Raw genomic sequence first — 13,209 nt, forward strand, 5'->3', positions numbered from 1 at the left:
AAATATTTTTGGGCATTTTTTTATAGCCAGTTTTCAAAAGAGTATGATGTCCACATATTTCAGTTCAAAACAAACGTAAACATGTAATAATAATGATAGTATGTTTTGGGGGGTTTTAAGTGTCGGAGTATTAAAAAGATTGTGATGTAATATTTTGGTCAATTAAACATGTAATAATAATGATAGTATGTTTTGGGGGGGGTTTAAGAGTCCGAGTATTAAAAAGATTGTGATGTAATATTTTGGTCAATTAAATATAGTCAAGCTATCATTTCATTATTACAATATAATGATAACAGAGATAATTAACGGATACAAACTTCACTTTTGATTAAAATAATCCAATGCCTATATATTGCTTACATTTCAAAGAAGTGCCCGAACATTGTATTTTCATGTGTTATTTTAAACATGTTTTGTGAATGACATGTCATATTTGTGCTCTTTTTCACAAATGCAGTCACGTAAGTCATCAAGTGACCATTATTTGTTGATAATAACCACTACCTCACATTAGTGTTGTGCTTTGTAAACCTCAGTTTATCACTTTCTTGACTAAATTCTATAGTATGCTACGAGAATTCAGAATCGGCGCAGTAAAAAAAAAGATTTTATCGTGTTAAAACAGGACATAACTTTTTTAAATATGAGGTACATTATAGATGACACCACATTATTGTCATAGAAGTGGAAAGTGTAAACATCAACAGCTTAAATTGATAATGAAGTTTCACAATATCAGTCTGTAATTGCATCAAAAGTAAATTCATGATTTAGTTAAAGGGACAGACCATAGTTTCAGCCCATGAAAATGCACACTAAGTTTAGTTAATCAACAAACCTGTAACATATTTGGATAAAGTTATAGTTGAGTGAAACATGAGTCTCTGACTTTGAAATGATGAAATACCCTCTAAAAATTGATTAAAACTCAACTCCATAACTGATACTTCTCAGACACACGTGCATTTTTTAAAATATGAGAAATGCATTTTGTGATATTAAAAACACCAGGGTGACCAAAAACACTTCAAATGTACGGAATGGATAATCCAAACAATATAATCTATTTAAAGTATGATTTTAGTTATCAAAATGGCTCTAATAGCAAAACAAATTCCTTAGTGTTTAAAAACTAGGGTATGTCCCTTTAAGATTAGGTTTGTGTGATTTAACAAATACATATTTAGGTGAAACATGTTATATAATTTATATAATGTACCTCTGATTGTTCTTCTATAACAAAGTATTTGTATTACCACACATGAAATAAAAAAAATTGAAATATAATCCAGAGGATGAAAGAATACCAAATTGTAGTCATAATCTATTTTTAGTTTAAATATTAATCACAAAAATCTATGTTTGAAACAAGGTAACAGATTTGTATTGGCATATTGTATCACTTGTTTGTTTCATTATGGCAAGGTAGAAAAACAATATCTTCACAAACAGGGCATGTTTAATATGATGTACATTTTTGGTCAATTCACAATATCCATTTTGTATGCTAATATAAGAAGAAATCCATTCAATTGCTATGTGCTGTAGTGCAGTGTTGGCTTTTTTGTTTCGGTCAGTTTCCGACAGATTCTGGTCCATGTTTAAGTACCAACAATTTACTCTTCCTGTTGTTACATTAACCGTCTTTGGTGCCATTCAACAATTAACGTAAATCTAGCAGAGGAGAAGTTCATCAGTGTGAAACATGGGGGAGGGAGGTGGGAGAGGGAGGCGGCTGTTTGTCATTAGTTACATAACATTTTCAAAACAACTGTCTCATTTCTAATTATAACATAAAATGCAACCAGTCAATGCTATTTTGCTCTTTCTATCTATATTTTTTTCTATATTCTGTCTAGTATTTATTACCTAACTAAATGAACATAATACAAACAGAAAATCTAATAATATTGGTCAAATTGCATTGTAACAGGGAAAGCGATGGTGGGGGGGGGGGGGGGGGGGGGGGGTATTGACAAGTGCTACGTAATTTTGAGGATTGTGTGGCCTTAGCATTACAAAATGTTACATGCTCCCTTGCAGTTTTTTCAAGCCTTGAATAGTCAAGTCCAATTTCCTACTGACTGTAGCAGAGATAAACTTTTCTTACATTTATCCAGAATTATGAATTTGTTTTAATTGTCTGTAGGGCCTATAGTGTTTTTGGATTTTTACCATTCATTCAAGATTTTCCATATTCTCCATTCAAAATTTATGATACGATTTCAGCTGATGCATTGTATACATTCTGAGTCGGGTCCACCATTTTGGACCATTGTGCAACCTTAAGTTAGGCTAACATTAGTGCCAATCTCAGTACCCGACCACAAATATTAACGTTTCTGGGATCACTTTCCTTATAACCCACTTTCATCTGTGTTTTAAGTCAATTCCTAATCCTTTAAATTAACACTCCATACAAACAACACAGCACACAATAAATATTCTGCTGCTGAAGACTAAATTGTTGGTGCTTCTTATTTTTCGCTTGTTGTATTATTTGTTTGTTGAGGCACACTGGAAGGATGTTGGTTCAGGCTGAAAGTTCATGTACTCGTATGTTGGTCGAGATGTTACTTTTGAGATGAGCCTCAGAAGCGAGATATATTGTATATTTGATTGGTTATCATGTTGAATAAATATTGATACCTAGATATCGTTGTTGTTGTTCTTATTTTTTGTAAAATAAATGAATGAATGAATGTTTAATGACACCCGTGCACGAAAAATACATCGGTTACTGAATGTCAAACTTTCAGAAAATAATTTTTGCCTAAGAGTTCTAAATTTTCAAGTCTGTTATAGGTTAAAATGCTTGTTTTTATTGTAAATATTTAGAATAGTGAATATTGCATCCATAGTAACATACATTTGATGTCCCATACCTTGAGTCATATAAAAATTAACATCACCAATCGGTAACCCCAGTACAAAAAGTACAAACTGACCATTGGGCGACACAAGAAAGTAGGCTGCTGAATGAAATAATCTTTCTGAAATTTGTCATAACAAAATATACAACACATTTAGGAGGCCGGCTGTCTGACAGTTGCTCACTACACTGGTTTTTGCACCTTACGTTAAAGGAATGTGATAGGATAGGATACAATGGAAACAAGTCAAACCATTTGCAAGTGTTGTTCTCCTGAACATGCCACAGATGTCAAGTGTCCGGTATCTCCCAGGTGACATATGTCAGCTGTCAGCCTGAATACAAATTAGTTGTAAAGTAATGATAATAGAGGGCTCAGTCTGTGATGAACTGTCCATGTCCATAAAGAGACCTAACTTGGGTCCAAAACTTCAACAGTTTAGTAATGGTGAAACGATTTAGCTGAAATAACTGAAAACTGTCCAACATGGAATAAAAAGCGTTCATTGATGTCACTAAGTAAGACAGCTAATTATCAGTGTACATGTTTATTTACTGAAAATATTTACAGCATATACATAGAAATATGAAATAGGTAGCTTTTAATACTGTAAAGCATAAAATATTAGTGATCTTAAAAATTTTGAGAAAGCCAAACAAATGGCATGTTAGCGACAAAATTTTAGTGAGATCGTCATATCAGAAATTGAAAAAAAGAACAAGCTGAAGTTGTAGGATCATCTGAAATAATATTTTGGACAAAATTTGACATTATGCATCTTACAAACAACTTAAGTTTGTTAGAAAATATCAGTAATGTGCATACGAACTAACTATTGTCATTTGCTATCCTTTTGCTTTAATCAATAGAAAAAGTTCTACGTCTCTTTAACTTTAGCATCATGAAATAATAGTGTCTTGTATAGCCTCGCTAAATTCCTTAAAATATTATGCTCACTAACATTTTCTGATTTACAGTATATAAAACAAACATTTTCAAAATAGTATGGTATTCACAATGTTCATGATACAAAAAAGGGGTTTTTTTACAAAAATATCAGTACATATTTGTGTATGACAAGTATGTTAACAAAAATTTAATGGTAACAATTTTTCAAAAACAGGATAAAGTAAATGTATCACTATCTTAGAGAAGCATGGGTCTTTTAAGCAATTTTCTCACATATTTTTCATGCAATAAATATCTGTAAAACATATCTCTACAGGTTATTAAATGAGCTTGCATTTCATATCAAGTTTATGTTATGCCCAAGTGAAAAGTATTTCAGGAGGGACAAACTATACACAAAATGGGAATCAGGTAGTATCCTATGGGTTTTTTATATAATGTGTTTCAGTGAACTTAGCACATACGAAGGGTGACGTAAACATTTTCACTGAACTAGGAAGGAACAGAGTGCATGACATGAGTTTGCAAGACTGATGGCTAACCACCTTGTACATAGCCAGTGAAGTAGACATTTCGCACAAAAGAATTCAGCTGGACATATACAAACAATATTTTGAACTATTTCTGTAATGTATGTTACTAGTAACTTGTACCTAGTTCATAGCTGTTATTAACAAATATTAAAAGCAGCAAAATCCCATTTTGCTCCTACTGGCTGGTTCCTAAAGTGTGATTCATGGAATACAAGTCTTCCCATTTTTATACTGCACTCAAAATGCACCCAACTCTTCACTTAACTCCCAGTTTTTATACTGCACTCAAAATGCACCCACCTCTTCACTTAATTCCCAGTTTTTATACTGCACTCAAAATGCACCAACTCAGTTTATATTTTCTAATATATATACTCCCATCAAAAGTACTGAGTCTTTTCACTTCCAATATTTTTACTGCACTCAAAAAGCACATTCTTTATTTCCAGTGTTTATACTGCATACTGCACTCAAAAAGCACTGGTGTCTTTTAAGTTCCATTTTTATACTGCTCTCAAAAAGCAATAACTTCTTTTAACTTCCAGTTTTTATACTGCACTCATACAGCTTCGACTGTTCTTTAAACATCCTGTTTCTATAATGCAGTCCTTTTTAACTTATTCTTTCTTCACTAAAAAGAATCTGCACTGAAAAATAAAAGAGACAAATACTGGAATTAAGGAAGGCAAAACAAAATATTAACTAATCTGGTAAATTATTATCTCTAAGTTATAATTAATGTATTTTTATAGATTTTTTGTATTGTTTATTTTAATACAAGATCTAGTAATCACTACATTTATAATTTGATATCTTTGTTTTCTAAACGAAAACACTCCATCTTATAAAAGAGAAAATTTAAATGGGAACCTCTCACTGGTAAACAGAAAATGATCAGTTTAATTTCTCCAACACATCATTGTAGAGTTAAAGTTACAATGGGAACCACTCACTGGTAAATAAAAAATGATCAGTTTAATTAGTTATATAGCACAAGATTAAGAAAGATTACACTTTAAAACATTCCAGTAGTAATCTATAAAGTGACCTATCCATTAAATAAAGAATATATAGACAGCGAAAGCAGTCTAAACAGATATAATATTGATCTCATTTAGACAGGATCCGCTGTTAGAGGGTTGGGTTTTAGAATTTAAAATATTCTGGAACATTAAAGGAGACCAGACACCAAATCATATATACGGCGTAATGAATTGTTTCCCATCATAAACCACAACACGCAACTACCGTGCTCCCCTTATTGTCTAAGTTAAGCGCACCAGTCTTGGTTGGGTTTTTTTTCGCCGATCTCCGATGTTTGCCGGAAACTGTCAACAATTGATGAGCTAGACTCGTGACGTCATCGATGAGAGGAAAACTGAAGAAACTACCAAGCAGCATGGACGAACTTAGCGATTCGAGTGACGAAGAATTGTGTCCAGCTTATGCTAATGGCATCAAACCATATCAGTTTGAACCACTTATCAGAGACTTTGTCCCTAATCCTAGAAATGTTGTCTTAGACGAAAATTTTGATGAATCAATTGCCGACGAAGATGAGGAAGCCACACGGTCATAGACTAGCATACAAGCATTTTTTAAAACATAATTTTTTATGACATTTTTAATGTAAACTGAAGCAAATGGACCTTATTAGAAGAAAAGCACACAAAATGTAATAATATTTCATCATAAATCTTGTTCAGCATAGATGTAAATATGACACGTCAGTGGATATTCCAGAGGCCGATTTCGCAAATTTGCAAAAAGCGTCCTCTCCTCACCAAAGCAAGATATAATAATTTAACAAAAAACTTTGTTCTCTTAACTAGTTACCCTCCAAGTTTTAATGTGTTTGGTTAAACCGTGTATTTTTAAATATTAAGAAAATGTGTTACCAGTCTGCCGAAACTGTCCACAGCCGGGTACAGAAACACAGAAATGTTGAAAAATATACTGTTGCCACATACTGACAATCACTTTACAACTAATATGTCTTATCGACAATATTATTATATAGTTTTTAACATTTATTAATATAAAATACAACAGTAGGAACTGGGGAGGGGCGGGCCTAGGGGCTTGTTCTCCATCACACACTCTAGGAAGAAAATGTATGTTTTAAATTTTCACTACTTTGCATAAATAAAGATGATATAAAGATAAAAAATCTAGTTTGTATCCCTCACTAGAGACTGTATTCCCCCTCTCCCCCACCCCACACACACACTTCCTTTTATCTTAAGGATTTTGTAATCATGATTTCAAACCAACTGTTTCAGGTAGTTTGTTCCACATACTGACATAAAACACATTTGTTATATATTAGAATAAAATAAAAATAATTACAATATATCCAGTGTTATTTTCTTTAATCATTCATGGAGGAAGAAGGAAGTCCTGATGAAAATATATTACAGGTCAAATATATTACAGGTAAAACAAAATAATATATGATGCTTATTCCATGTGGTAACTATTGTTAATTTTGCTTTAAATAGCTAGATGCCAAAAGTGATTAATTATATTATTTTATGATAACAGTCGAAAATTAGACGACCAGTTGTTTCAACCTCTACCAAAGGTACCAGGTTTTCTGCCCAGAAAATAATTTGAGGGTACGTAATAAAACAGGCCCGTAGGAACTGGGGGGGTGGGGGGGTGGGGTGGGGTGGGGTGGGGTGGGGGGTGGGGGTGGGGTGGGGGGTGGAGGGGGTGCCCCCCCCACTTGTGAGCTTTTCTTTATCACATTAATTTTTGCCATTGTAACCAAAATCTGATGTAGTCTATACCCAGTCTGTCAGTGCCTCTCCCCCCCCCCCCCCCCAAGTTGTTCCTACGGGCCTGTAAAAACTAAATATATTCAAAGGAGTATATTGGGTGGTTATAGGTTTGAAATGTGTTTTTTATTGAACATTTTATTTCATGCACTTTTATAAATTTTAAACAGCAATTATGTTACTATAATCTGTCGAAAAAATCAAACATTATATATATATATACATTAATTTCTGAGATTTTTTAGTACATACATATAAGTTTACCCTCCGCACCGGCAGAAACCCAGAGTAGGTATTAAAATAATTACTTGGTGTAGAGTATTTTTAATATGACATACAGAAAGCATTAAAAAGTACAATTTTATTATGCTTTAATAATCAACACTAGCTTTAAAATTATTTAACCATCATTCCTTCTGGCCAGAGTACATATGTTGTTCCTGCCAAAGTGTTAGCATTTTAATTTTAATGACAATATACTGAACTGATGATAAACATTGTTAACTAATGTAATAATTCACGTTTTGAAGGTGTTTTATTATGAGGTTAACAAACCAACTAGATCAAGAGACGTTAGTATGGAGTCGTTATGGGCTGTCGGTGAAAATTAATTTGGTAATTATAGGTAAAAAATGTGAAGTTTAAATATTCGTATGTGAACAAATTGCAATACCTTTATTTAATGTATATCTTAAGTACATACTTGTTTTAATTTTCACATTGTAAATGTACCATAACCTGCTGTATTTAGTTGGTGTAAAGCCCATTCGACGACAATAATGCGTCCATGTTTTAAAACAACTTTCGGGGTTTTTTGGAAATCGAAACCATGATGTTGGCCGTTTCTTGGGATGCATTGCTGTTACTGTTGCAGTTAAACACTGCGCAGTTAACCATCATATAATTACGTCGACAGTATATAATAACACTAATTATCTTGTAAATTAAATTTCCGATAAACCTGGAGACAAAAAAACAAAAGACGACTAAAAGGCACAACCAAAGAATCAACACGTGTACCGGTATTGCTTGGTAACTCTCACCGAGGACGTATTGCCTCGCTTTTGTTCAGATCTATGCATAATCCCGCCCACTTCTGTTTTTACCCCAAACCTAAGACGTGCAGCTGACCGGTGCCTCGCAACGAGCCAGGCGTTAGAGTAATGCGGTCTTTGACACTAACTTAATCCATTACACACTACATGTCTTTTGGTGTCCGGTCTCCTTTAAACTTGGCCAGTTTTTACAAAATTCTGGTTATTCAGGTTCCAGTTTAGACAGGTTTCACAGTTTATAATATATTTTAATATATCATGAAAGCATTAATTTATACATTCTAATTATTGATATAAAAGAAAACTCCAGAAAAATTACTTAAATATATATATGGTGAAGCACATTTTACAAAGGTATTTATGGATGATTTAAAAGACGAACAAACAATATACAATTATACACTTTGCTATAACAATATTTTTGACACTCATCAGTGTCAAAATTGTGTCAAACAACTGACAAAGAGAAAATTATAAATAACAACTAAACAGGATATGCCATCAGTTTTTAAAATAATTTTCTCTTTCCGTTTCCGTTAAATTAGACATTTCGCTTAAAAAACTCAATAACCGTAGATTTAATAATATGAAATACCAGCTGAATTACTAACACTCTCATTTATGACAGATGGGGTTTGGAATTTTATATTTATACATGGCTGTCTAAGAATGAGAAGACTTCAGTAATAACATACGTATATGCACATATGGTCCCTGTATTTTGTCATCACTGTCAAGGCTTGCGTGCCTTAGGTGGCTCTTTCAGAAGTGTTGGCTGTTGGAAAAGAAAAATGAATCATTCAATATTTTATTTTTCCAAAAAAATTAAACATATGCAATTAGTAACCTAAGAAAAATAATCCAAATCTGATCTATTTAAAGCTGAAAAATGATAAAATGTTAAATAATTGTCATACATTCACTAAATATAGTTTTCAGATCAGGGGCGGTACAGCCGGTTCGGCCATGGCCATACCACTTTTGTTTCTTTTGTGGGTTATATTGGAAAATGTCCTTCACAGGTGAATTTAAAAGAAGAGTCTGGCAACCTCGAGCCGTACCATTATTTTTTATACTGTGCTACCGCTGATGATATGCTACAAACTTCATACATGGTGAACTATGTATGACTATTTGCAGGGCTTTGAATTGTATTAAATTCAAGGCAATAAACATTGTGGCCAAAATATTGAAACCCAAAATAAAAATAATCATACCCGATTTAAGTACAAACATACTAACTTCAAAATATTTCACCTCAAAACCACTAACATGTTAAGCTTTATTAAGATTAAAATAACTTGGAATGTATTTCTCAATATTCACAACTCTCCAGCAGCTATTAATAAAATTACTATCATGTTAAAAGGACCTCACTGTACTCGAACAAATAAAACACTTGCTGTGTTTAAATTAGTCAGTTTTAAAGCTGTGATGAGACCACAAGAAACATGGTATTTATTACTGCATAAACAAAATGAATTAATGTATACACTTGAATCCATAACCATTTTTAAAAAAATCAAATGAAAATCAAATGGGTTTATTCATTATGCTGCCGACACCATATAACAGTAAATAAAATGTGCTGAGTGTGTTGTTATATAAAACATTTCCTTCCTACATTATGCTGATAGCAATATTTAAAAAAAGAAAACTGTATGTTAAACAGTCCCATCCTGACCCTGTTAAATCCTCTCTGTATCATGAGGTCGTTTATCCTGGAGTTGTAGAAGTCGAACACAAACTGAGCCATCTGACACATGTCGTGGATCACAATTGGATTCTGGTGTGGTGGATCCTGGATCTGGCAAAACAGAAAGACAAAAAGTGTCAGTTTATAATGAAATCACTGTTTGTATCCACCAATTACAGTGACCATTTAAAGAAAAGTCATAAACGGCTAGTAGCAGTTTACCAATTGTCCCATGACCTGTCTCACATGACTCGCTTCCTTGGACTTGATATTCAATTGCATGTGTTTTTACATTGTTAACTTTCATAAATAAAGATTTGTGGGTGATCAATATAACAAAACTTAAAATATCTATTTAGGGATTAAGAGCTCAAAACTATTAATGAAGGTGACAAATATAATATATTACAAGAATGAAGTCATGAATTTTGGATGCCATTCTGCAAAAGATTTGCTTGTCTAGCTTGAGCATATCAACAGTTAGGAATAAAGATGAGTTGCAGGATAAAAGCAACAATGGATTAATAACGAATAAGGAAGTGCACTTGGAAAGCCTTGCAGTGTTTCCAATTCTTACCATCACACGATAAAACCTATTAACATGTTATTCTCCACATACAGGCCTTGTTGTAGCTGGGGGGGGGGGGGGGGGGGGGGGGGGGGGGGGGGTGGGGGGGGGGGGTACACACGTGTTTAAATAAGAGTTTTCACTTGCACAGGGAATACAAACTACAGAATCATGTTTCTTGTTAATACCAAAGTTAAGCAATGTTGGGTTCAATTGTCACTATTAAAGGGACATTCCTGAGTTTTAAGATGTTACCGACTAACCAAGACTTTTTAACGATTGTAATTACATATCAAATATATTTTTCTGCATAAAATATTAGTGGCTGTATATTAAACATGTTTCTGATCATTCTAATATTTGTACTAGGCTAAATTTCATTTTATTTCCAAAATATTTTTGGTTTTTCGTACGTACAAAATTATTTGAAGACAAAATCCAGTTTGGGCTTCTTACAAATATTAAGACAACCAGTAACACATTGAATATACAGACACTGATATTCTAAACCAGAAAATATATTTAATATGTAACTTTTATGGTAGAAATATTTTATTAGTCGGAAACAATGCAGCAAACTCAGGAATGTCCCTTTAATATGCATCGTTCCAGCCAGTGCACCATGACTGGTATATCAAAGGCTGTGGTATGTGCTATCCTGTCTGGGGAAAGTGCATATAAAAGATCCCTTGCTGCATTAGGAAAAATGTAGCAGGTTTCCTCTGCTGACTACGTGTTAGAATTACCAAATGTTTGACATCCAATAGACGATGATTAATTAATCACTGTGCTCTAGTGATGTCATTAAACAAAACAAACTTTAACTTATTCAAAATACAAACAGTGACCTACCTTCCGTTTAGCTGGATACAACTCAGATGGTACTAACTGGATCTGCAGAGGCCGAGAACAGAGCTATAATGAGAAAAACATGGCATAAATATATGTGTATAAAACCTGTGTCATAATAATAATTATAATGGTGCTACAAAAGATGTGATAGACATTTCACAATAAAAGAAGAAATATTTGATGTAAAAATTCTGGAAATAATTAAATATGGGCAAGCACAATGAAACTGAGTTACAAATTTCTTACATATTGTGAAATACAGTAATACCATGCAAATGATAGTTACTAATTATAGATAAAACTGCTGTAAGGGCATTTTAAATACATGTTAATAAAGGTAATTTTAAGAGTTTGTTAGAAAGTTATGTTACTTGCTCATATTTATAATTAATTGTTGTCATGACATTTTAAAAAATAATTTCAAAACATGTTTTATCCTTAAAAATGCTTTTATAAATGTGGGTCCCGAGTGATGTTTCACAACATATTTTTAAGTACATTACCCTGTTGAAAGCCGGAGTTAATTCAAAGCAGTTGCTGAAAAGTGACACACGCCCAAATATGTAGAGGCCAAGACGTGCCCGAGACATGGCTACCACCAGACGGCGAACATCTCTGAAAATAGAAGAAAATAGATATATATATTATGATGAAACACTGAAACATGTACACTTTAAATACTCTAAGACAATAATCATTTTGTTAAACTGAACTCTCATTTAAGAAATCATTTTTGTTATACTGTTCAGTTTCAGATGGAAAAAGAATATCATATAAGTTAGCAATTTTATTAATTTTTGTGTTCAAGTGTTTTGTAAATAATGTTAACAGACCAACACAAGAATCCCTGTGCCAACTTTCTTAATTATACACTTAAATCTCTAGATGACAGAGTTTAAAATGTTCAAAGTTAAAATTTTATTTTTAATTGTTAAATTTAATAAATATTCTAACTTTTTAAAATCTCTCTGTATTAGTTTGAGAAAATTGGCCAGGAGAATCTCTGTACCAAGTTTCAGAATAACCTAATTAAAACTTTAGAAGATAGACTCCAATGAAAAATTAAGGGATAGACGTATCAGTATCAGAAAAGTCTGGCTTATGAAAGTTATAGCAGATTTAAAAAGTGGTCTGCTATTTGACAACAGTACCTGAGATGTCCGACAGTCTTCGTGCGAACCAGAGAGAGAAGTATGTAGTCGTTCTGCTGACCCTGATATCTGTCAACTGTTGTCACCTGGAAGATCACATCACAGTGGAGGTTAACAATACAAATAGGCAAAGTATTCTAAACATAAAACATATCACATCAGTGTTTAACAATACAAATATTCACTGTATTCTTAACAGTACCTAAACATGAATTGTTTTTCTGATTATTGTTATTTTTAATACTTCATTGCTCCAGAAAAATTACGGTAATGTAATAGATGAGGTCATGAGTTCACTACCGTATATACTGTGTAAACAGAATAAATACATATTCAATTAATATTTATTTACATAAAAAGTTAATATCTTTCATTGAAATAAATGAATATGCTTTTACTGCTGAAATGGGTCTACAATTTTTATATATTTTAAGTAACAGAAATAAATGGGTCTGATTTGGTCACAAACAATCACAAAGGGAAATAACCACATTAACTAGAGTTTGTTTTGTTTTATGATGCCACTAGACCACATTGAGCATATTAACTGGACTTTTGCTCATCATTGTGGACATTATTCACGTCACAAACAATTACTATGCAATTATCAACCAAAGTCAAGAGACAATAATTTAAAATCTTTGGAAACCAAAAGTTTGTACCTGTGATTTTAACCAAGGTAACATGTTCGGTTTAAAGGAATTTTAGCTGCATAAACAAATCAATTACCTCAAACTTGCACTGAAATTAGTTATCTTCTGAAGTTTGCAACTTTTAATTTTAGAACAT

General features: G+C 32.8%; 1 protein-coding gene across 1 annotated transcript in view; it reads right to left on the minus strand.

Annotated features, from left to right (window-relative positions):
* Positions 1–3,407: 3,407 nt before the first annotated feature.
* Positions 3,408–13,209, minus strand: part of LOC121374863 (RNA helicase aquarius-like) — a 50,826-nt gene continuing 41,024 nt past the window's right edge. Inside the window, exons 34-39 of the mRNA XM_041501971.1 lie at positions 12,421–12,506; positions 11,773–11,884; positions 11,270–11,332; positions 9,838–9,960; positions 8,849–8,928; positions 3,408–4,965 (exon numbers count right to left, since the gene is read on the minus strand). Coding sequence (XP_041357905.1) covers positions 8,887–8,928; positions 9,838–9,960; positions 11,270–11,332; positions 11,773–11,884; positions 12,421–12,506 — 426 coding nt within the window. The 3' untranslated portion in view covers positions 3,408–4,965; positions 8,849–8,886. The remainder of the gene's footprint in view (positions 4,966–8,848; positions 8,929–9,837; positions 9,961–11,269; positions 11,333–11,772; positions 11,885–12,420; positions 12,507–13,209) is intronic.

The sequence above is a fragment of the Gigantopelta aegis genome, chromosome 6 (genome assembly GCF_016097555.1).
Source record: "Gigantopelta aegis isolate Gae_Host chromosome 6, Gae_host_genome, whole genome shotgun sequence".
Classification (NCBI taxonomy): domain Eukaryota; kingdom Metazoa; phylum Mollusca; class Gastropoda; order Neomphalida; family Peltospiridae; genus Gigantopelta; species Gigantopelta aegis.